This window comes from Leptidea sinapis, chromosome 7 (genome assembly GCF_905404315.1).
Source record: "Leptidea sinapis chromosome 7, ilLepSina1.1, whole genome shotgun sequence".
NCBI classification, from domain to species: domain Eukaryota; kingdom Metazoa; phylum Arthropoda; class Insecta; order Lepidoptera; family Pieridae; genus Leptidea; species Leptidea sinapis.
In genome coordinates, this window is record NC_066271.1 from 11,055,530 (window position 1) to 11,080,090 (window position 24,561).

The window sequence follows — 24,561 nt, forward strand, 5'->3', positions numbered from 1 at the left end:
GCTTGGTATTGGAGGAGAATTAGCTCAAATATATGTATCAGAGCATTTATGCCCTGATAAGAAAAATCTTCATGGTGCCACCAGGATAAAATGAATAGTTGGGCTACAAGTTCATTTGGGTTCGAAATGGTCAAATTTATATTCGCAAGGATAAAAAGTCACAGGCACAGTCCCTAAAGTTTTTAGATGATATTAAGCAATAGTGTCGGAAGTCACTTAGCCATTGATCCCTGAACGTAGCTAATCTTCATGCTTAATATTTAGATATACTGTGTACAGAAAAGATAGGAATTGCTCCCAAAAATCTAGAGGAGGTGAACCAAAGATGAAAATTTGTGGGTATCCTTAGGCAGTCAATATGATAGTCACCAATCAAGTTCGAACAAATTAGGTATATGTGCTGTTTACCTTCCCCCGCCACTAAATAGAAGTGAAGTGAAAGATTTTTTTGCGTGTGTAAGTGAAGCTGTTTCCTACTTTCAGGAAGTTATAATCGTGGGTGACTTCAATATGAGCTCAATATCATGGACTGACAGTAATCAACCTAATGTTTATGAACCCAGGAACTATGATAATTACTTTGGGTTTAATTTGGTCGATTTTTTATCATTAAGTGGTTTAAAACAAAACAATAATGTAATGAATTGTAATGACAAGATTTTGGATTTGGTTCTTTCAACTAATCAAGCTCGGGTAACTAAGTCTAAGTGCTCATTCACGTTGACTCGCTGGCGCGGTGGCGGGCGCGGTCACGAAATATCAAACATATAGCGTAATATCCAAGTGTTCACATACGAAACGCACGTGCGGTCTAAGTAGCGGGCAAGCAAGGCTAGCTAGCGTGGGGTGCGCGCGCGTCGCTCGCGGCAATATCAAACGCGTGAGATGTTTTTGTGTGTTCACGTCGAACTAGCGGCGGATTGCGCGATTCAATCGCGACGTCAGGTAAGTTCAACCAGTATGAACTTGTCGCTAGAAACGGTACCACGTCTTCATCATGTCTTTCAGTATAGAAGAGTTTATTAGTGCTGTTCAGGCTAGAACTGCGATTTGAGATCCTGGTATATCCAAAAAATCTGGAAGGATGTTCTCTCAAATTATTGTATAAAGTACGAAATTCACCATAGCGTTCTCTTTCTTTATCTACTCCCACTTTAGATATGATTTTTCGGTTAAAAATAAAAGATCGTCGTCCATGTTTACAATCTCTGACAACACATCAAACTCGCGCAAACGCCTAGCGGTCAACGTGAACACGAACTCGCCACGTCTCCGCGCCCGCGCTTTCCAACGTGAACAAGTACTAACATAATCATTAGTAAGCTAGATCCTTTACCTCTTAATATTCAAATAGATAAAATAAGCTTACAATTTATGAAAAAAAAGCCATGAACCAAATTTAATTTCTTTAAAGCTAATTTTAACACTATAATATCAAGTCTAATAAATGTTAACTGGAGGGAAAAACTTTGTACAGCTAAATGCGTAAATGAAATGTTGTATATATTTTACCAAGAAATTAACAAAGTCATAAATATGTAATAATGTCAAATCATTTTGGAAGTATGTTAATGATAAAAAAGCTACAAAAAGTAATTTACCGCATGAAATGTATAGAGGTGATGTAAATGCCATTGGTAGTCTAGACGTAGCAAACCTTTTCGCCACACATTTTAGCTCAGTTTACTCAGACTCCACTGTTTCTTTTTTTCATTGTACCAATATACCGACCCATGAACATAACAATATGTCACTTAATACCATCAACTTTACAGAAAGAGAGGTCCTAAAAAAACTGAAAGGCTTGAATTTTAATAAAGGATCTGGGCTTGATAACATTCCACCAGTATTTATCAAAAGATGTGCTATCGGCCTTTCATATCCACTAACGATAATTTTCAATAAATCTCTCGAAACAAGCACATTCCCGGAAGAATGGAAAAAAGCTCGCATTGTATCCGTTTATAAAAAGGGTGAGATTAACAATGTCGAAAATTATAGACCAATTTCAATTTTAAGTACATTTTCAAAATTATTAGAATCTCTTATTTGCCCAGTATTAATGTCACAATGCAAAAAATACCTCAATGATAAGCAGCATGGTTTTAGATGTGGTAGATCTGTAGAATCTAATCTGTTTCATTATATTCATAACATCGCACAAGCCATGGACAATCAACGACAAATTGATAGCATATACACAGACTTTTCCAGTGCTTTCGACAAAGTGAACCATAAAATCCTTCTCACTTGATAAACAATATGGCATTGGAGGAAACTTATTGAAATGGTTAGAATCATATCTTACAAATAGGTATCAATTTGTTTCTATTAACGGCGAGTCTTCGTCCAAATTTATTGCTTATTCTGGAGTGCCTCAGGGATCTAACCTCGGACCTCTGCTTTTTGCATTATTTATAAATGATATAAGTTCATACATTAAACACTCAGAGTATTCATTATACGCCGATGATATGAAACTATATAGAATAATCCAAACAGAGGACGATGCTATGTTACTTCAACAAGACTCAGACCGAATTCAAGTATGGTGTGATATAAATAAAATGATTATAAATGTTTCCAAGTGCCATCACATATCATTTACCAGAAAACGGTCCTCACTTCAAACAACTTATAGTTTAAATAATGTAAATTTAAGAAAAGTAGAAGAGGTTAGAGATTTGGGTGTAATTTTAGATTGTAAACTGAACTTCATTCCACATTACAATAAAATAATTTCTAAGGCTGCTCAGATATACGGCTTTATATGGCGAGTGACAAAAGATTTTAAGAGCACCAAACCTAAAATTATTTTATATAATGCACTCGTGAGGAGCATTCTCGAATTTGGCAGCACAATATGGAATCCATACTATTCGGTACATAGTGACCGAATCGAGAGGATTAATCGTACGTTTACTCGACATCTGTGTAAAAACAATAAAAACATAAGCAATAGAAGTGAATATTATAGCAGGTTACAATTCTTCAATTTACAAAAATTAGCAGCTCGTCGGCGTATGCTTGACATTACATATCTGTACAAAATTGTAAACAATAAAATAGATTCTGTGGACATATTAAATTTACATTTCAAGTACCTCAACGTAATACTCGAAATAAAACAATTTTTTTCTATTTACCGGTTACGAGAACTAATATTGGAGGGAATGCACCTATCTATAGGATTTGTTCCACATATAACTCTATAATTTTGAATAATGCTGATTTAGATCTCTTCTACGACAATTTAGCGGATCTCAGACGAAAATTACTTTCAATTGCTTAATATTGTCATAAGATTTTCTTGTATATATTCATAAATTGTTAATTTCTATCATATTTTGTAATAAATTTAATTTAATTTACTAGCATTTTGTTTTAATTTTTAAGTCTTTTTTTTTGCCAATTGTAAACATCTATTATGAAATGCTGTGAATGCCTTTAATTAATAGATATACTAGACTATATAGAATCTTAATATTGTGTAAGCAAATGTCATGTATACCTATTGTTGGTGTTCCAATAAATAAATATAAACTTTTCCTAAATAATTTTAAGGGCTGTTTAGTTTAATAATGTTGTGCATATCTTTAATTTTGATGGCGACATTCAATGAACACACGGATCGCACTAATTAAATGTAATCATAAAAAAAGAATTCAAAAATAAAAATACATACTTAATTCACTTAAAGAAATCAATTTTACATAATATCATTTCGGAACATCTTGTAAGTAATCTAGTAGCCACCAGCTAGCGTAGGCACTGACACTTATCTTCCACGCCGCGTCGTAGCCGTCAGAACTCGTAGGTGATAGCGCCCACGTAAGGGTGATTAAAATTCTGTAAGTAATCTAGTAGCCCTGAGCTAGCGTAGGTACTGACACTTTTTGCACGCCACGCCGGACCCGCTGAACCCGTAGATAAATAGCACCCACGTAAAGGTGATTAAAATTTTGTAAGTAATTTTATTTTTATAATAATAAGGGACGAGACGAGCAGGACGTTCAGCTGATGGTAATTGATACGCCATGCACATTACAATGCAGTGCCGCTCAGGATTCTCAAGCAACCCAAAAGTTCTGAGCGGCACTACAGTTGCTCTTGTCACCTTGAGACATAAGATGTTAAGCCTCATTTGCCCAGTATTCTAATAACCCCGAGCTAGCGTAGGCACTGACACTTCTTGCACGGCACGCCGTAGCCGTCAGAACCCGTAGGTAAATAGCACCCTCGTAAGGGTGGTTAAAATATTATTTTATAAATGTATAATTTCTTTGTTTGAAAATTTCAAAATTTCACTTACTTTAATTTTTTAATTAATTTTTTTATGTTTAAGTTTAAGTAGCTCTATCCGTGTGTTCATTTAATATCGCCATTGTGTGGATGTATAAATAGTAAAACATAAAATTGTTATTCTTATTATGTGCTGTAATGTTAGAATTTTATTCTTATATAATCAAAACAAATCTTATAACTATATTTACAATACTACGACTACATAAAATTAAAACTATCATTACGTGGAAGCGTACCAAGAATACTGGCAGCATTACCGCGATGGATAGCAAGGCTGATCCGTTGACCGAAATAGCTGCCAGCGCTTGGGTTTCCAGTAGCCTTATTGAGGTGCGAATATAGTATTTATTATTTATTATTATAGTATTCTTATTTGTACTTTTTAATTATGTATCTAGTTGATAAGACTAAATAAATAATAAAATGAAGGCAGCGTTCGTAACAGCCATTTTTATTCAGCTATTATTTTCCGACTTACTTTTTAAAGCCGGCTACTACCACGAAAAAGTATTCATTTTTCGGGTTAATTTAATAAACCTATGCAGTCACAAATAATGTGGCTTTCTGTTGGTAATAGAATTTTCAAAATCGGTTAAGTAGATACAGAGATTACCTCCAACAAACTCATAAACTTCACCACTCAGTAATAATTGTAAAGATAATTAATTTTATATTGATAAGATTATACTTCTATCGGGTAGTAATTTTAGTAAATATATAACAGTTATGAGTATAGTAATTATGTATAGTAATTAATATACTTTTTTATTGTTTAAAAAATTTCAACTCCATTCCTTCCGCGTGTAATTACGCACACGACACATTCCATCTTGTCTTAAAGCGACGGGTGCAGTTTGATGTGAATGGGGTCGCATCAAGGTACACTACGTTTAAGATTGTTTTGTGATGCTTTATATCGCATCATTGGATCGTCAGCTGTTGCCTTCATTGTTATATGAATATGGCACAACAAGATTATTATATCTCTATGTCCAAAATATCTTAACACTAGAAGCTAATGTTATTTTATGATAACGATTATTTGTGTGTTGAAGTGTACTTATAGTTAAGTATTAAACGTATAAGGCAATGAAGGCTAGGTACAGAGGGCATTGCGTAAGGTTACGTCCTCACAGAGCGTGCAAAAACTGCCGCAAGAGTGAATTTGTAACATTTGTTCACTAGCATTTCGGTAAAAAATCCTTAGGCCTCGGTAGCAATTAGGAGTCAAATTTAAATTTAATTCTTTTTATTCAAAATAATTTAATATAAAAGTATTATTTAATAGCCTGAGGGCGGTCACTCCATTCCCAACCTGTGGTATGATTAAAAAAAGTCATGTTATAGTAACCTTTACGAAATCATTTTTTAACAAATCTTTTAAATTTTGTAACACATTTGTTTTGTACATTTTCTAGGATCATGTGGTAAAAGCATATACATCGCCCAAAATAAATTACTAATTCTTCTTAACCAATTAGTAGGCACAAAAAGTTTATGTTTGTTCCTAATGTTAGCATTGTGATTAACACAACTTCTGTACATACATACAATTCGTGAGGAACGCTGTTTAGACGCTGGGCACATGCCTCACCCGTGCCCTTCGCAAATCAAATCATATTTTCAAATTGTCCTTTTATAACTAAAGAACTAATCTAATCTTTGTGAAAATTAATCCATTGTTAAGCTGTACTTTCATATTTATAATGTATCTTAAGCTCTAAAATATATGGTTGAATACTGGCTGAGCTTCGGCTGGAAGCATTTATGTGACATACGATACAACTAGCCTGGTTTGATAAATCGGATATTTTTGAACCAGATTTGAATGAATTTGCACTTTTAGGTCACTGACAACTAAATTCACACAGTCTTACATATTACTAAAACGATGATTCAACGTGTATGATAGCGTAATAAACGAATATTGCATTTAACCACATAAATTCTAGTACTTTTATTCTAATGAATAAAGAAATTCGAGCGATATCGTTCCCTAACCATTCCAAAATATTCAAATTTGGACAACGTTAATGTTTATGTTTTCACTTCTGCCGGCACTCTCGGAGTGCAACCGGTATTTTTTAAAATTAAATAAAAATGGTGTCGGAGAAGTTTCTGTTACGAAATAAAACAATTTTTTTTACTATCTAACTGTAGAAGCAATTAACAATTTAAGCCTCATAATATGTAGGCCTCAGAAAACTTATTTCTTTAACTCTATCTACGTGTTCAGGGATCACACTTTATTAAACTTATAAACTAATACAATATTATGGTCTTAGGGGCAAAAGTCCAGGTAAACTGGGGAAAGCCTGGGCTATTCGTTGTTGAATATAAACTTATATACTAACTTACAGCTACCATAGAATCAATGACTAGTTAAAATAATTAAAACACAGATATATGTATAAACATACTTAAATCTATATATATAAAAATGAATTGCTGCTCGTTAGTCTCGCTAAAACTCGAGAACGGCTAGACCGATTTAGTTAATTTTGGTTTTGAATTATTTGTGGAAGTCCAGAGAAGGTTCAAAAGGTGAATAAATATGAAAATGCTCGGAATAAAAATAAAAACAACAATTTTTTTTCACTCAGGATTCTTAAAGAACCCAAAATTTTGAGTTTATATTATAAAAACAAGATTTTAAGAATCATTAGCCCAGCAATTTCACAACACGCACTTCTGCTTGCAGGTATAAAAAGGTGCCATAACGGTACTCATTTCACCATCATTCGGTACAATGAAGTATTTTCAAGGAGATTAAGAAAGCTTTGTAGTACGTGGAAGACCACGTACTACAAAGCTGTCGAATGAACTTCCTTGTGCGATGTTTCCGGGACGATACAACATGGATACCTTCAAAAAAAGCGAATAGCGCGGTGTTTCAAGAGATTGTGGGCGGCGCTGAGCACTTAACAACAGGTGAGCCGTACGCTCGTTTGTCCTCTTATTTCATTGAAAAAAAAAAGTGAGAAAGATAGAGGAATGTGGGGAAAAGGAGGGAGGGGGGAGGGATTAGAAGACCGTTTTGGACTAAATTACTTAATTATTGTTAGATAAGTTGGTTAATCCTGACTAGAACGCCTGAGTGCGTGCGTGCGTGGGTGCGTTAGTATTCAATGAGTTTGATGTAGTTCAATCAGTCGTGAATGAAGCCGTTTTAAATCTGCATACATGATACTTCTCACGAAAGTTTTAACAATGATTATAAAGTACTAATTCCTTTATTCGTCTCAATTATTATTATAGACGGACGAGTAAAAAAAGAAGGACTCCGTGTCACCTTACATAACAGTGAAGCACCAAAACAAGCCGGTAGACGAGTAAATACATAGCCCCCCGCACACACTTACACTAATACAAGCCGATCGGCCGCCATTATGAGAATTGCCTGAGAGATCGTCTGACAGATCTGTTTACATCGCAATAAAATATTTTAAAAAAGCCGTCGTGCGTTGTGAAAAAGTGTAAAAACGATACTATAAAAGTATTTATAAGTCATATATGATTATTTATGGGAGAAAAAGTTGTGTAACTAGTATCCCCCGTAACTCTCCCTCTTACGTTTACTCGTCCGTGTTATTATACTTTTTTAAATAATAAAACACAAGGCACACGTGCAGCATGTCACGTGTGCCATGAGAAGTTTAGTAAGACGGTTCGAACGCGGCGTTCGAAACGCCTCGTGCGCAACAATCTAAGGCTTCAAGACAAAGCTTCATCGTTATATGAATAAAAGTTCAACTGGATCCAATATGCCATTTTGTGATCTACAGTGACTCGACATACACGTGTGTACTTTTATTGTAAGTATTCACTTATATTATCGTAATATTATGTGGCGGACAAATTAAACGGCCAAGTTTGTGTCGGTTTCTGTGGATTGTACATTTCGGGCTCATTTTGTGTATCCCATGTTAATTTATATTTATTGGAATTCTAGTTTTAAAATTTGCGAGGGATACCAACAATATTGGCAACGCATATGGCTCAGTGGTAAGTGAAACTGCCTACTGAGCAATTCGTCCCGGGTTCGAATCCCAGTAGGTGCAAACTAATATATTATAAATATGGATGCTTATTTTCCTGGTCATGGATTTTAATGTATATTTGTGTGTGTTTAAGTATATACAAAGAATTAAATATTTCGTTGCCTTGTACCCATAGTACACGCTATGCCTAGTTTGGGGCAATATAAATTGTGTCAATATTATTATGTAAAAGGAATGTTAGTGGTGATTAAAAGAATAAAGTATATCTTTCTTATAATTCTCTCTCAGAGCGCCATCTGTGTAAAGAAGCCAATTGACAAAACAATGGTAGATCATAGACTTATGAAGAGCAAACTTTTAAAGTTTCGGTGTGTACAATAATTTAATATCAACCGTATAATATTACAATTAAATTATAAATAAAAATTATCTTATATATTAAATTCTCGTGTCCCGTTGTTTGTTACCAAACTCCTCCGAAATCAATTTGTTTGAAAATTTGTGTGTTTATCGGGTAGGTTTGAGAATCGGCCAACACCTATTTTTCATATCCCCTCAATAATAATATTATGACCCACCCCTAAATATATATTTTTTTATTTTTATTGTTGAAAATAACATACAACTTAAAATTTTCACCCGTCTACGATCAACACCTATTTTTGTATCGCGATTCTAATATTATTCTATTCCATCCACAGATACGCAATAAAGTTGCAAGATAGTAATCAAATATAATGGTTATTGTTGTACGATAAATTTTATGTACGATTTAATATTTGGTAGGACTGACCAACTGTCGTCATCTATTTTTTACCCCAAATAATTATTGAACTTTATTTTTAATTACTTTGTATGGCAATACAACGTTTGGGTCAGCTAGTTATTTTATAAATTTCCTTTGAGGCCATCTATATATATATATATATTTATATATATATACATATATATATATAAATTACGTGACACGTTGTTTGTCCGCGATGGACTCCTAAACTAATGAACGGATTTTAATGAGGATTACTTCATGGTGTGCAGTTTGGTCCAACTTGAGAGATAGGATAGTTTTTATTTCAATTTGGGACCCATAATTATTTTTATTTTCAATATTTGTTTTGTATGGGCATATTTTCTATGAGAGAATTCATTGACGCACGGTTTGACAGTTCAGCTGTGAAACAATTTCATTATAGTTAACAACAAGGGGCAATGACGTTCTATACATAATATAGAACTTCATTGACGGGGAGCATATTTTACAAAATAATTCTTGGTGTTATGAAATATTATTGAAAAATTCATAAAAAAACAATATTTTATTTATTATGCACATAACAACGTCTGTCGGGTCAGCTAGTAAATTTATATATGTCTCGCCTCCTGTCACATAGTGTGACATTATGTGACAGGAGGCGGGAAGATGTCCCAAATTTTATGAGATCACATTTTTGAAAATATACGATGACAAATGTGACCAGCTGTGTCAATGATGGGGAAGGGTTTAAATATCTTGGAATTCGTGTGACGTACTTTATGGATGGCTTTTTATCATGTTGGAGTAGTTTTCTAGTCTCCACACGACATGCTCGTAAACTGGAAGTAATTGATGTCTGGATGAAAGATCCAAGAAATTGGATGATGATGAGACTGATGCTGTCATTATATCTGTATTTACTGATTTTTCTTTTACTAATGAAATTGTACATAGAAATCCAACAATACATTAATTTGATAATTTTTTTCCATTTTTCAATTTGCAAAATAAGATTCTAGTTAATTTATGAAATTTTTTCATTTATACTAAGGCGTGAATTGATGATTATTTCAAATTTCAACCATTATCTCTTCAACCAAAGTGTGTTTTTTCGTTTTTTTTGCATCACTTTACATATGTTGTAATTGAAATGATTTGTAAAACGATGGAGCTGTAAATGTTGATTTAAAGGAGTGGCAATGAGTTTCCTGCAACTTCTTCTCATTAAAGGTTAACCATTTCCAAAATCGTGGTAAATGGTAAAATTTATAACTTTTGACATTCATAAGTGTGAATAAACTATTTACAATTATTTGACCAAAATGTGTTGTCAATTTGATTGTGAGGATTTTATCTAATATTTAAATCTTGATCACATAATACACTTATATTATTAAATTTAATGAGAAAAACATAAATTATTATTTATACAAAGAGTTTTTAGTAGCTAAAAAAATTTAACAATTTCCTGTTTCATTATATCTTATCTTAATATATAAAAATCCAGTTTTCTGTTGTTTGTTACCAGTGAACTCTTAAACTAATGAACGGATTTTAATGGGGATTACTTCATGGAGTACAATATTTGTTTTTATGGAAATATTTTCTATGAGAGAATTTATTGACGCACGGTTTGACAGTTATGCTGTGAAACAATTTCATTATAACAACAGGGAGCATGTTTAACGAAATAATTCTTAATGTTATGAAATATTATTGACAAATTCATAAAAAAACAGTATTTCATTTAATATGTACAGAACAACGTCTGTCGGGCTAGTCAACAGCTAGTATTCATATAATTTTCCAACTTGTAAGGAATATTTATAAATATGTACAATAGGTTATTTAAAAAAAGTGTGTGCGTTTAATCTTTACGCGCGATTGAAGTAAAACTTAATTATAATTAACTTTAGGAATAATTAACAAATACACATATATATATATATACTTTTTTTGCTTATCTGAAAGCTCATAGACAAAATTTGTTATTTTCGTTTGCCCTTGTTTGTCCCAATTATTCTAGGACATCCAGTATATAACAAATATTCTTAAAAAGTTGAAAGATAAGAAAATTTAATTTACCTATCCCATTAAATATATACTTACATTAATTAAAGCCGTGTTATTAATAAATTTATTGAATAAAAATAATTAAATTATTAATATTTCACATATCAATATAACGTTGTTATTGAATATAAACGAATATGGCTCTATGGGCTCGAACCTTTAGCCTGTCCGATGGACGAAGAAAAATTAATGAATGTCGCAAACGTCAGACTGAGAACTTTTATTTATCATTTATTACAGAGTAGTCATAAATGAACAAATACACTTGGAGATTTTCAGAAAATACTACTGAGCAATAACCATTAAATTATAGTGGTTAAAAATTGTTTCAATTGACTTTTTTCTGCCGGAAGTACTAACGTTACTTCCGTCAGAAAAATATTCTGAGTTACCCCCAAGTCACGCTTAGAGAAGTTTTACTTCAAAAATCCTTCCAATGCTGTTGTTCATTTGTGACAAATGTGATTAAAGTTTATTTGCTAGTAATATTTTCGAAGGAACTGTAAATATAGAGTTTAAAAGTAAACAATAGTACACTGTACAATACACACTCAGGGTAGAAAGATAACGGTTATAAGGGTGCAATTAATGGGTACGAGACGAAGTTGAGAGCCTCAATACAGCCGAGTAATCACAATTTATTCCGAGTAATAGAACTTCCATAGTGGGAGGCTCCTAGATCCCAACTAGATTATGGGTACCACAACGGCGCCTATTTCTGCAGTGAAGCAGAAGTGTGCAAGCATTACTGTGTGTCGGTCTAAAGGGCTCCCAAGCTAGTAAAATTGCTGGGAAAATGAGACTTGAATTCTTAATATGTCTCAAGATGACGAGCGTAGTTGTAGTGCCGCTCAGAATTTTTGGGAGTTTTCAAAAATCCTGAGTGGCACTGCATTGAAATGGGCAGAGCATATCAATTAACATCAGCTGTACGTCCTGCTTGTCTCGTCCCTTATTCTCATAAAAAATTTCTAATAAAAAAAGAACTTACATATTACATTAGTTCATCTTAAGAGGATTCATAATATGGCAAATCAAATACACAATTATTTCGTTCATACACATAAGCGCGCGGCTCTGAGCTATTGAGCGCAGTTATAATATTATGGTGAATTTTGAAGTTTCCGTTTGTTTCAAAATTATTATTACCGTCCGGACCATACCGAGTATGACGCCGGCGCAATTGGTGCGAGGCATCCACGGAACTGTTGAATGGTCGGGGTGTACCAAATAAGTCCAAAAATCCAAATTATTCATGGTGCTATTTTATTAATGTCGTAAGAAATTACATTAAATTATTATTTTTTTATACAACTACAAAATTGTTTTTTTTTCTACTTTACAACTATATACATAACATTTTGAAATTTATTTAACTTTCGTTGTAATTACTTGTGTTTCAGTAGTTACAAGAGGCTTGTTAGGTGTAGTATGATACAATTGGTCTAGGTGACCAGCTAACTTCAGGTTTTCGTATTTGTGTGACGGTGGGTGCGCGCGCATTGTAAAAATTCACTCTGATAATTTTTCCCTAATGCGCCAAAAGATGTATACCTTCAAAAAAAAAATATATTTCAGTTATTTGCTTCCACAGTTGCGAACATGCAAATGAATTTAATATATTTGAAGCCTACGAATTAACTTTTGTCTTAATAAAAATGCAACCGCGGTGCTGGTCAGATATTTGGGTGTTTTAATAATTTTTTTCCCCATTTTTTTAAATTTTCTTATTAATATGCATAAGCACATTGACGAATTTGCTAGAAACAGTGACAATCATAATGTTAACACGAGAAACAAACATAAACTTTGTATGCCTACTACTCGGCTAAGTCGAGTTAGTAAGTCTTTTGTGTGTGTATTCTATGCTTTTACAACAAGATCACAGAAAATGTTCAAAACAAAAGTACTACGATATTCAAAAGAATTGTTAAAGAGCGTTTGTGTGGTAATGGTTACTACAACATAAATGTCTTTCTTAATGATTCCACAGATTGGGAATGGAACGACCGCCCTCAGGCTATTAAATGATAAGTCTAATTGTACAATATAACTTTGTAACATATTTTTTGTTGAAAAAAAGCCCGCTGAGTTTGTTGCGCCTGTTCTTCTCAGGTCTGAGGCATTATTTTTGGAATGGGTGGTTTTTGACATTCAATAAGTGATGTCATATCCTATTTTGAATAAAAATACTTGAATTTGAATATGGGAACTCCTGTTCTTGCAATTGAGCATCCTAACTTGGTTCATTGTCCGTGCGGGTGGCTGGTGCCTGTAAAAAATCCATAAAATCTCATAAAAGCATGTTTACTTCCTAACAGAGTATGGGTTTCGTGTTTTGCAAACCGTTTATTATACAGAGTCGCAACCTTGCTAGTTTAACCCGCCTCGGTCAAGGCATCGAAGGCGGATATTACTCTGAACGCATCAATTGTTTTTACAAGCCCATACATAGGAAACATACAATTATATTGCAAGCCATTATCAGCTTATAAGTCATCAAGTTTACGAATATATTTTTTTTTGTCATCAGTCTTATTTTAAAGCTTATGTTAAATAACATAACGATGATAACATTACTTATTAAAAAAAAAAACATAATTGCTCTAACTTTTCTGTTGACAAGAAATCAGTAAATTGAATGATTATTCATTAAATTTTAAGGCGTTTTTTTTTTTCGTAAATATATAATTATCTAAGGCTGGGTTCGTTAGTGGTCAACCAACATTAGCAATAACAAACCTGTTAAAATACTGGTTAAGCAAAGAAGTTATAACTTTAACTGTTAATCGTAACAGTCCGATCTTCGCCGGTTAAAGCTATTGTTAACGTTAAATATCTAAAGAGCGACCTGACAAAAGTTTCAAATAATTATTCGATATTGACTTAATATTTCACTTTTCAGCTTCACCTGTATGTATGTTTGTTTGTAACCGACACATTTGGGCGCGATTTTGACCCACTTTAAACGGCCAGATCTCGTTCAAACTTCGTAGATTTGTCGATGACGGATGATAATACATTAATTTGATTAAGTTTTTAAATTTTTAATTTGAAAAATAAGATTTTTGTTTATTTATTTAATTTTCATTATAATTCTATCGTTATATTGCAGGAATTTTCTTCACCCGATTTATCTAATATTAGTTAATTTTCTAATAACAAAGAGAATATTTTATTCAACAATGCAAATAATAGTTAAAAAAAACTAAAAATACACGCTTTTATATATCGATGAAACTGAAAAGTAGGAAATATTTTCTATTATTTAGTTCGGTTTTCTATAAAAAGCGTGTTTTTTAGTTTCTTTTTAACCATTATTTATTAACTTTAACTATGCCAAGGGATACGATGGTGCAACACATTCCGCAGTCTATGTCAAAGTCAGCGTTACTGTTGACTGTAAATTTGACTTAAACCTTAACAATAACAGCTAATATAATGCAACCCAGCCTAAATATTATGAGTTATCTTAAGTTTAAATATGGTTTTAATTATTTAATCCCAGAAGTGAGAGATATAACATAAAAATAACATATTGTTTAGATTTTAAAGAGAGACATCTCAAGTCAATTTCCTAATATGCAAATATTGGGGTTAAGCAAAACTGTAAAGTAGATCCTGTATATGGAGCCACAACCTGAGAGTTTTTTTTTATGACAGTAAAGAACGAGACGAGCAGGACGTTCAGCTGATGGTAATTGATACGCCCTGCCTATTATAATACAGCCGCTCTGGATTCTCGAAAAACATAAAAACTCTGAAAGGCACTACATTTGCGCTCGTCTCCTTGACACATAAGATGTTATGTCTCATTTGCCCTAGCTATGGCGTCCTTCAGACCGAAACACAGTAATGTCTACACATTACTGCTTTACGGCAGATATAGGCGCCGTTGTGGTATCCATAATCTAGCCGGCATCCTGTACGAAGGAGCCTCCCACTCTCTGTATCCCACTTCCAGTTGAACAAGACACACCAAGATTTACATTAGATGCGTTACTCGGACGGTTGGGTCAGACGTAGCTCGAAAGGCGCCAGTTCGAGTCACGCATCCTCCAAAATTTTTGGTACAAATTAAATTTGTAAATTAAGTCAATGTCAGGTTGAAGCAGGCTACTAGGAGTATTTGTATGATTTGTATAAACATTTCAGTTTTACTTATTCTTTGTTTCTTGTTCACAGAAATGTCAACACAATAGAGAACAAATGGCGTCTAGGATTGACAGTGACATAGCGCGCGAAGTGTCAAGCGATTTGGATAAGTGCAGGAAGATGTTGCAGCCCGATAGTGCCGAAACTATCGATAAAACCGTCGATGTTATGAGCATCGATTTCTCGAAGAACAAAATAATCGATTCAAATATGAATGAGAAAAATCTAGCGAGATCGGAGATACAACGATTTTACGATGGGAAAAATGTTCTAATTACTGGAGCTACAGGTAATAAATTATCTTTTCTTATTGTATGGCTTAACTTAATGGAGGAAATTTTATTGAAGTAGGCGCTATTTTACGTCAATCCATAATCATCCAAATGTTTTGATTTTTTTGAGTGTTGATCCCGCCAACATTCGTTCGAGACTGACAGTCTCGTGCCAGAGTTTGGTGAGTCAACATCTGCTGAGGATGCCTCGTGTAGAGGCGAAACACGTATCGAATTGTTTGAAGACGAATATTGGCGGTATTAACACTCAAGAAAACTCAAAATATTTGGATAATGGAGGAAAATACGGATGGGAGGGCTAGCCGTAAAGTTCCATATTACATAGAATATTTCCGTATTACTCCGTATTTTGGGCTAGTTGTGAGATTAAAGTTTCACTGCTTAGTGCCGTCACGTTTAGCTAGAGGTTTATGAAGTTTGCCTTGATATGTGATCAGAATACCTTTGGAGTGTGACTTGAGAGACCATTAACTTTCAAATGCGATAGGACTTCCCAAAGTGGTGGCAGCCAAAGGGTTTTTGTTACTATGTTTGGTTTATTGTACATTTCTGATTCGATGAAAGCCTGGATGGTTTCTACATAAATACAGATACACACAAATAGCTTCTTTGACAAGGAAGGCTTACTATAGTATAGTAGATTATATAGAGGATAATGATGCATGGTTATTGTCTGATTCTGCGAAGGCTACTAATATTGTATAATATTATATTAAATAGGCTAAGTTGTTAAGTGACGTAAAAAATGGGCTGGGAGTTTCTTATCAGCTATTCTCCCCATGTCAATGCCCCTTTACTAACTGATGTTAGCTTGATGACGTTAACCAAGTGTTATTACAATATGTTATGCTATTGTCACTCCCCATGGTAAATAAATGTATTTCTATTCTTATCTACACATAAATACACACAAACGCACGCATTGTTGAGTTTTTTTGCGCAATGTATATGTGGAATGAATATATATGTAGAAAACGTACAAAGAGATGGCCCATTTTGGAACAACTTTGGGAAACTAAATGGAAGACAAATACTCTGGGTCGACTGTTTTAAGTTATTCGCTTACTGTTTTTGGATACTATTTGACTAAGTCGTTTCAGCACTTATTGAAGTACTCTGCACATAAAAAAACAAAAAAGCAAAACACAGAGATATAGGACAAAGAGGATGTAAATACTACGTAATAAGAGGCGGTTCTGCCTAAGTAAATATTTAAATATTTTAGTAAAAAACTTGCAGTGATTTGACATAAGTTTGAAATAGTATATTACAGTAATATGTCGACGAAGTATAATCCGGCTAAGTTTGAAAGCGAACAGTTGCTTAAAACGTAGTGGATTTTGGGTATTTCCATTTTTTACAAGATTATAGCCGTCATCTGTCAATCTATCAATGACTGCACGTTTCATACAATCGAGTGAATCGCTTTTTTCTTAGAGGGTTTCGCTAGACTGATTAAGTAAGTTATTTAAAAATAATGTTGGTTTTGTGTCAAGTAGAAAAATCAAGTAGAAAAGCGTAAAGAAACTTTGTGTTGAGAAATTTTGGCAATGTTTCGTTGTATCGCGCCTGCTACTCATAAATTTCAAACATATAATCATATTTATTCTGAATTATGACTTTTATCTATACGGAAATTAGCTATTATGAGCTATTAACCTTACCATATGTAATTTAGAGAAATATTTTATATTTAATTCATACAATATTGGGATTTTGAATTTTGTAGTAAGATTTATTTCAATTATCATTACTGAAGACTGCGTAGACCGAGCATTATGACCCGTAGCGAGTCCTGCTGGAAGGACCTTTCTTGGTTTTTGAACATGGCGTTGTTGCGGGGCTTCACTACCTTTTCAAGAATAGTATCTTGATACACTTGTGCCGATGTTTTGATACCTTTTTCACAAAAGTATGGCTCAGCCACTCCTTCATAGCTAATAATACCCCATGAAACCATCACTGAAGTCGGATAGTGCCAACGTTGCACTCTGTCGACTAATTGGGAAGCTTCCTTAGAGAATTGAGCATAAATAAAGTAAAAATAAAAAAAAAATCTTATCAGTAAACAAAAATTTTCTTGACTTCCCTTTGCGTATCGCTTCAGTAGTTTCGATTTAACCACCCTATTCTTTGTTAAATGATCAATTAAGAAATGACCAGTCTCTTATAAGCTGCAAGTCCTAAGTCATCTTATTATATACGCGACATGGTTCTAGGTGCTATCTTCATCTCCTGAGTTAAAATCTTTTGCTTTCGGACAGGATTTTTTCGAATTCTTTCCCTTACTGCTTTGACCACCTTTTTCGTTCGAACACTACGTGGACGGCCAGATCTATTTCTGTCACAAACAGAGGAGGTCTCATTGTACCTATTAATAGCATGGTACACAAACATTTGACTAATACCAAGCGTATGTAGAGTTTGAAAAATTGCATTTGGCTCCACACCTACTTTGTGTTATGCAATCACAGCGATTCGGTTCTCTTTATTTTAAATATCGCAAAATATTGTACAATGTATTGGCGCCAAAATGAGAAAACTGAATTAACAATCGTATAAAAATGACAGATTCCAAATTCAAATTTAATATTTTTTATTTTTTTAATGTTTTCTTCTTACAACGACATAATATCCAAAATTATAAGTAGAATTTATAGTCATATTCACGGTCATTCACTTCGGAATGAGTTCCAAAAGTTGTCTGAAAAGTGTGTGACTCATAACTTTTTCTAAGCGAACTTTTAAAATCATACAAAATCATCGCTCTGAAATCTTTTCGACTTAATTCCATTTTCGTTGCGTACGTGGAACTTTGATGTGTGATAAAAACAACTGACAAATGATTACCCGCCAATTATTTTTTTTGTTACTAAGAAGGTTGCAACGCTTAAAAAAATATAACATTTGAAATTCAAGTAATTCCGATTAGCTAAAAGTGCAAAACTTTCAGTGTGCTCCATGTATATTTTGCGTAAATAGTCCTAAAATCATGTCTGCATCGAAATATGGCCACGAAAGTATTTCGGTTTTACCCCATAACTAGGTTCGCTCGAATGATAAAAGCATTTGTTATATATGAGCAGAAAATTTGAGACATGTTTGGTTTTTTTTTCATACGCCGTTAATGACGTAAACTGTGGAGGATGCAACGGACGCGTGTTCAACGTCACTCACTGCAGATGCAAGGCTAACTGTTAATGTCAGTGAATAGCTATTAAGTTATTCATACATTAAAATATCATTAAAATAAATAATTTGTATGATCTATTAGTTGATACATTGTATTTAATAACATTTTACAGAGGCAGGTAAGATATTTACGAGTAATTTTCCGCAAATCAACGCCGACTGTGCGCCTCATTTGCTTGTAAGCATCCTGGGTTCAAGCCCTTTTAAGCCCAATCAGTGCCAGTTGATTAATTTCACTCATCATTATCACGACATTAAATGCTTACACATTACTGCTTCACGTGAGAAAAAAGGCGCTGTTTTGGTACCCATAATCTAACCGGCATCCTGGGAAAACAAGCCTCCCACTGGTAAATGCCATTAAACGCCTCTTAAGACACCCATTGACCTGGGATTTCCCTATTATTTTTATGTCCCAGGGAAGAACAGAGCAAAGGTGAGTGTAGTTTCTTTCCGATATTTTTCCTTCAATGGAAGATCTTCCAATAAACTAATACATGATTTCGAAAAAGTCTTAAGGCGACAATAAATGCCGGCGACCTTGAGCGATATGAGTTCACGGCTCCTATGTAACAAAGCCAATATTTTAAAAATTCTTGGGTCGAAAATGTAACATTTTAACAGGAGCAAACTGCTTAATTGCTTACAATCCTCATTATTGATTACTAATCTGAATAAATGTACCTACATGAAAAAGGAAAATCTATAAGAACAACTTTTATGATAGTAGTATACTAAACAAATGCATGATGCCGACAAAAAACTTGTTTACTGCACTAACTTTAAACAACAATAAGCATTAGTAACCTACAAGTAAGACTTAAGGGTATGTGTATCAGGATAAAGTAGTGTTCATAGCTCCAAATCCTATATTTTCACCATAAAACTTGTCTAAAAACACATTGTTTGCATGTTTTCTGTATACCCTTTGCCTTAAATAAAATCCGATGTCCGCGAGAAACCTATTTTTATGAAATATAACCTTGAATAACTTACGACGCAGTCGCGAAATTTTAACCTTTAGAACGCTAAAGTGAAAAAAAACCCATACACCTCATATGAATTTCCAGCTTATTAACTCCGAGTACGTAGTCCGCCATTTTGTTTTTGCTAAATTAAATGAATTACTTTCCACATGGCTAGTTATATATTAATTTTATATAAATTCACACCTGACCGTTTAATATTATTGTTATTATATTAAGCTTCTATAAAATTTATTACTTTAATATCGTTATCTTTATTTTATTTTCTCCAATATTCCTTATTTTATATGGTCCATGTCAACTCGTGAACGGGTGCTGCTTGTGGTACCAGGTCGACCTATTATAGTTAATAAATCATTTTATTTGTTGGATGCGATTACTAATTATGACAGAAATGACGACTTTCATGTTCACGAAACATCCTTACACAAACAATGAATTCAAGCCTTAAAAGTGATAAGGATGCATTAAACATTGAGTTTTTTGTATGTTCTTCTCACTAGCTCAACTTTCTACGAACATGGTAAATTCAGTAAGTTTATTTGACTTTGACTTATTAACACTACACGTGAAAAATACCTTTTAAGAATCCCACTTTGTCAAATGTTTTCTGTATGCAAATGCTTGTTTTGCAGACACACAGACACACACCCACCCCCTTTATTCCATCGGGGTAGGCAGAGACAACCGAATGACACTTGCTTCTATCCTATCAAACCTCACGCGCTTCCTCTACATTCAATACCTTGTACCTTTCCTTTTTTTCAAAAAGTCCCGAATTTGGTTGACGAATGTCTTCCACGACTGACTTGCCCACACACACTTGCCTTATATATTTGATAAGTCCTTCTTCCTTCACTCATTCGCTCCACGTGTCCAAACTATTACAGCATTCCTTTCTCAATCCTTGTCACAAAATCTTCTTTCAGACCGCAGTGCTAGATTTATTGTTGAAAAATCATAAAAATGCAATGTATTTTGAGGAAATCCTTCAATCACTTAATAATTACTTCATCACTTCATATTTTTAGATGGCGGACATAAATGGCGGAGAAAAAATTGGAAACCTCCCTTTGATGTCGGTTGGAAAGCCATTTTAAACGAATTTTAACTTAATAAAAACAAAACATACAGTAAATGCTAAAAATTTAAAACCTTTTGATTTTGAAGTCGGTTGAAAAGTAATTTTAAGCGAATCGAAAAACAAACTAATAAATGCGTACGCAAGAGATAAAACTGACCTGAGCAGAAAAACATTGTTTTTCCTTATTTTCATTTTTTCTTGTTTTGTAAAGTTTTTTACTGTGACCTTTACTTTAAATATAACTTATTGTAATACTAGGTCGTATACTACTATATATTGTTATAAGATTCTTTATAAGAGCAACCGTGGGATTCTTAGTAATTATTCCTAAAATATGTAACTGACTTTTTTATTACTTCGAAGTCATACTTTACATAAATAACTGACTTTTTGTGGTGTTGTAATTAATAATTATTCATCTTATTTTATCCCACAGAATACATAAATAACTAGAAGGAGTGTTCACATTTCTACGCAGCGCATTGTGTCCAAAATAACTGCCCGCGTCTCATCCCCCGCTCAGTTATATTAACGCTCCATACATAACCGCATTTAGGGCTTAAGTAAAATTAATTTAAATCTTATATCTTTAAACCAGCAATTCTTGTATGTATATATATATATAATCTGAATCTCGGATATGCCAGATTTATCAGATTGTTGTTTCTATTATTTTACTTATCCTAAGTTCAGTATACTCCTTACCATAGGCAAATACTACTGTACCATAGAACTCTGACATCCCTTCAATTTGGTGATTTGCGCCAATTTGCGCTTTTGTACGAGGCCATGTTTGACTTCCGTACGTTCTTTTTTATTGTTACGCTCATTTTCTTGTTTAACATACTAAAAATAAGGTAAAAATCTAGAAATTAAAACGAAATTTAAATATACCAGGAGAAAAGGAGACAAGAAAACATTGAAGACCACAATCCTACGAAGGTACAAATAATCGGAGGTGTAAAAAATGCTCTGCGTGATTTGAAAGGACTGACCATATTAAAAAAAAATACTATTAACTCTTGATTCATAGCAATAATTCCTTTTCTAGGTTTCTTGGGCAAAATACTGGTGGAGAAACTCCTGAGAAGCTGCCCGGGTGTAGAAAATCTGTATCTGTTAGTTCGCCAGAAGCGTGGCAAAGATATCTACAGTCGAATGGAAGAAATATTTGATGACCCGGTAAGATTAGATGATAGATTTTCACTTTTCTTTATTACATAGCTTAATTAAGTCTTTTTTCTCCTAAATTGAATATTTTTAACGATTAAAACGCGCGTGTATTTCATTAATTTTATTAGCACTTGTTATTATTAGCCAAGTTTGAGAGGAGTCAAGAAGTCGTCGCTTAGCGCCAAAATTTTCTAACAAAGTCCTCTTATTAAATATCTGCCCTCACTAACTAAAAAGTTATTTAGCCGCTCAAAAATTTTCAAGAATCCTGAGCGGCACTGAATTGTAATAGGTACAAGGGCGTATTCCAATTTTGTTTTTTACAAGGTGATGAACATTTGCGAAATCCATCTTTGTCTAAAAAAAGAAAAAATATACTCAAAACTTTACCTCTTTACAATATTAATGTAGATAGCATCTCAAGAGCGTAAACTTAGTGGCGTTAATGTAAACTTAGAAAGACAAAGAGTTAATAAAAGCGAAGTTGACATAGTCTGCAATAATATGATAATTGTGTATTGTGTAATAATATTTGTTTTATAAACAGACCGTCCTGAGTAAATATTATATGTATGCGTAAGCATTGTGCTTTGTTTGTGAAGGATATGTGCAGCTTCAAATGCATGTCAGGGTTTTTCTCGATAAGTACCTACTTATATATACTTGACAGCAGGACTTCTTAAACTTGACGATATTAATGAAACTAAAATCGAAAACCTTCGGCAGGAGAAATGGAACCGCAATAGATTATCTTCCGGGACCCTGCAAGCGCAAAGGGTATCTTTTTATGAAAGAGGAGGACAGTTGAGCAAACAACCATAGAAGCCTAGTATACAATTGCGACAAAATAAGTAGAAAAATTAAAACAGACCGACAAAAAATATTTTCTTCCCACTCAACTTTCAAAATTTCCTTACAATTGGGTAGGTTTGGAGCAGCAAAGAGCCGTGAAGGAAACCAAAAACAAGTGGGTGGTATAGGACCCTCTGAAGAGGTCCAGTTCTTCATATTTTATAAAGCAAAAACGTTTTCCTTTCCTTAATTGAAAAAGTATCCAATGTTGATGATTTTTTAGAAAGTTATTAAGATAGTAAAAAACTACGCTTGTACGACTTACTATTTCCAAATTTAATATAATCTTAGATAAAATTCTGCTCATGCGATTTAGATCAAATCAAAAATATGATACCATTTAGTAGGAAGAAAGGTTTAGTATTTATCCCAAACTGCCAATTTCATCAAATGTATTCTGAAATCGCCAGCGGAATATGCATCTCTTCGTTCGCACGTTTGGGAGACGCCAGGATAGCGCTACGACAAAATTCCTAAAAAGCGAAAATTTTTCGGTTTGTAGTTGTTTTATTTATGTTTTCTCATCGAGAGTCATGCAATTCTCAAATAATTGTAAATTGTAATAATGCCGTCATATATATTATGATTGCGACACTGAAGTGGCAGTGGGCAGGGCGCATAGTTCGACGGACAGATGGCCGATGGATGATGGATTGTGGAGGCAGTAAAGTCCTCGAATGGCGACCACGTACCGGAAGACGTAGTGTTCGTAGGCCCTCCACAAAATGGACCGATGATCTAGTCAAAATCGCTGGAATACGTTGGATGAGGGCAGCGCAGGACCCATCATCGTGGTAATCTTTGGCATTTGTCCAGCGGTGGACGTCTTCTGACTGATGATGATGATATATTGAGTCTTATTGTTTGCAGGAAATATTTAATATTATTCTAAATGTTATATTATTGCTATTCCCAAATGCCAATAAATGAAATTAGAAGTTTGGTATGAAGAATAATATTTTTGTTGTTTATATCTCAGAGTTGAAAAAATGTTTATTACGTACTCAAGGTTTTGATATATCTTCAATAACTGTTTTTATTACGTAAGTTCAAGTGTTGTTGTCTAAAAACAAAAGAAATTACTTGGTTGCTGCAAATTTAATAAATTCTAATTGTTTTTATCACACAATATGAAACGTCGAATTTTAAGTCTTCTGTAGACTTGGATTGTGTTAATAATTATCATTTGCGATTTATATATTAATAATTATTAACCTTTGACTGTTCAAATTCAAATATTTTTATTCAAAATAGGATGTGACATCACTTATTGAAAGTCAAAAACTACCAACCATTCCAAAATGAATGCCTCAGACCTGAGAATAACGGGGGCAACAAACTCAGCGGGCTTTTGTTTTTCATTGAAAAAATATGTTTACAAAGTAATATTGTACAATTAAACTTATTATTTAATAGCCGGTCACTCCATTCCCAATCTGTGGTATCATTAAGAAAGTCATTTATGTTATAGTAACCTTTACCACACAAACGTTTTTAACAATTCTTTTGAATAACGTCATACTTTTGTTTTGAACATTTTCTGGGATCTTGTTGTAAAAGCATATACATCGCCCCACAAAATACTACTAACTCGAATTAGCCGAGTAGTAGACATTATAAGCTTATGTCTGTTCCTGGTGTTAACGTTATGTTTATGACAGTTTCTATCAAATTCACTTATTAGTTTACATTT

At 33.6% G+C, this 24,561-nt stretch overlaps 1 protein-coding gene across 3 annotated transcripts in view; it reads left to right on the forward strand.

Moving 5' to 3' along the window:
* The window catches only part of LOC126965238 (fatty acyl-CoA reductase wat-like), a 104,292-nt gene that overhangs the window by 42,279 nt on the left and 37,452 nt on the right, over positions 1–24,561 (forward strand). The window contains exons 1-3 of one of the 3 annotated variants that reach the window (XM_050808731.1): positions 7,125–7,236; positions 15,319–15,577; positions 21,895–22,025. In XM_050808731.1, coding sequence (XP_050664688.1) covers positions 15,343–15,577; positions 21,895–22,025 — 366 coding nt within the window. In that variant the 5' untranslated portion in view covers positions 7,125–7,236; positions 15,319–15,342. Of the gene's footprint in view, positions 1–7,124; positions 7,237–8,095; positions 8,121–15,318; positions 15,578–21,894; positions 22,026–24,561 lie in introns of those variants that run through there. The other 2 variants (XM_050808730.1, XM_050808729.1) reach the window with 2 other exon arrangements.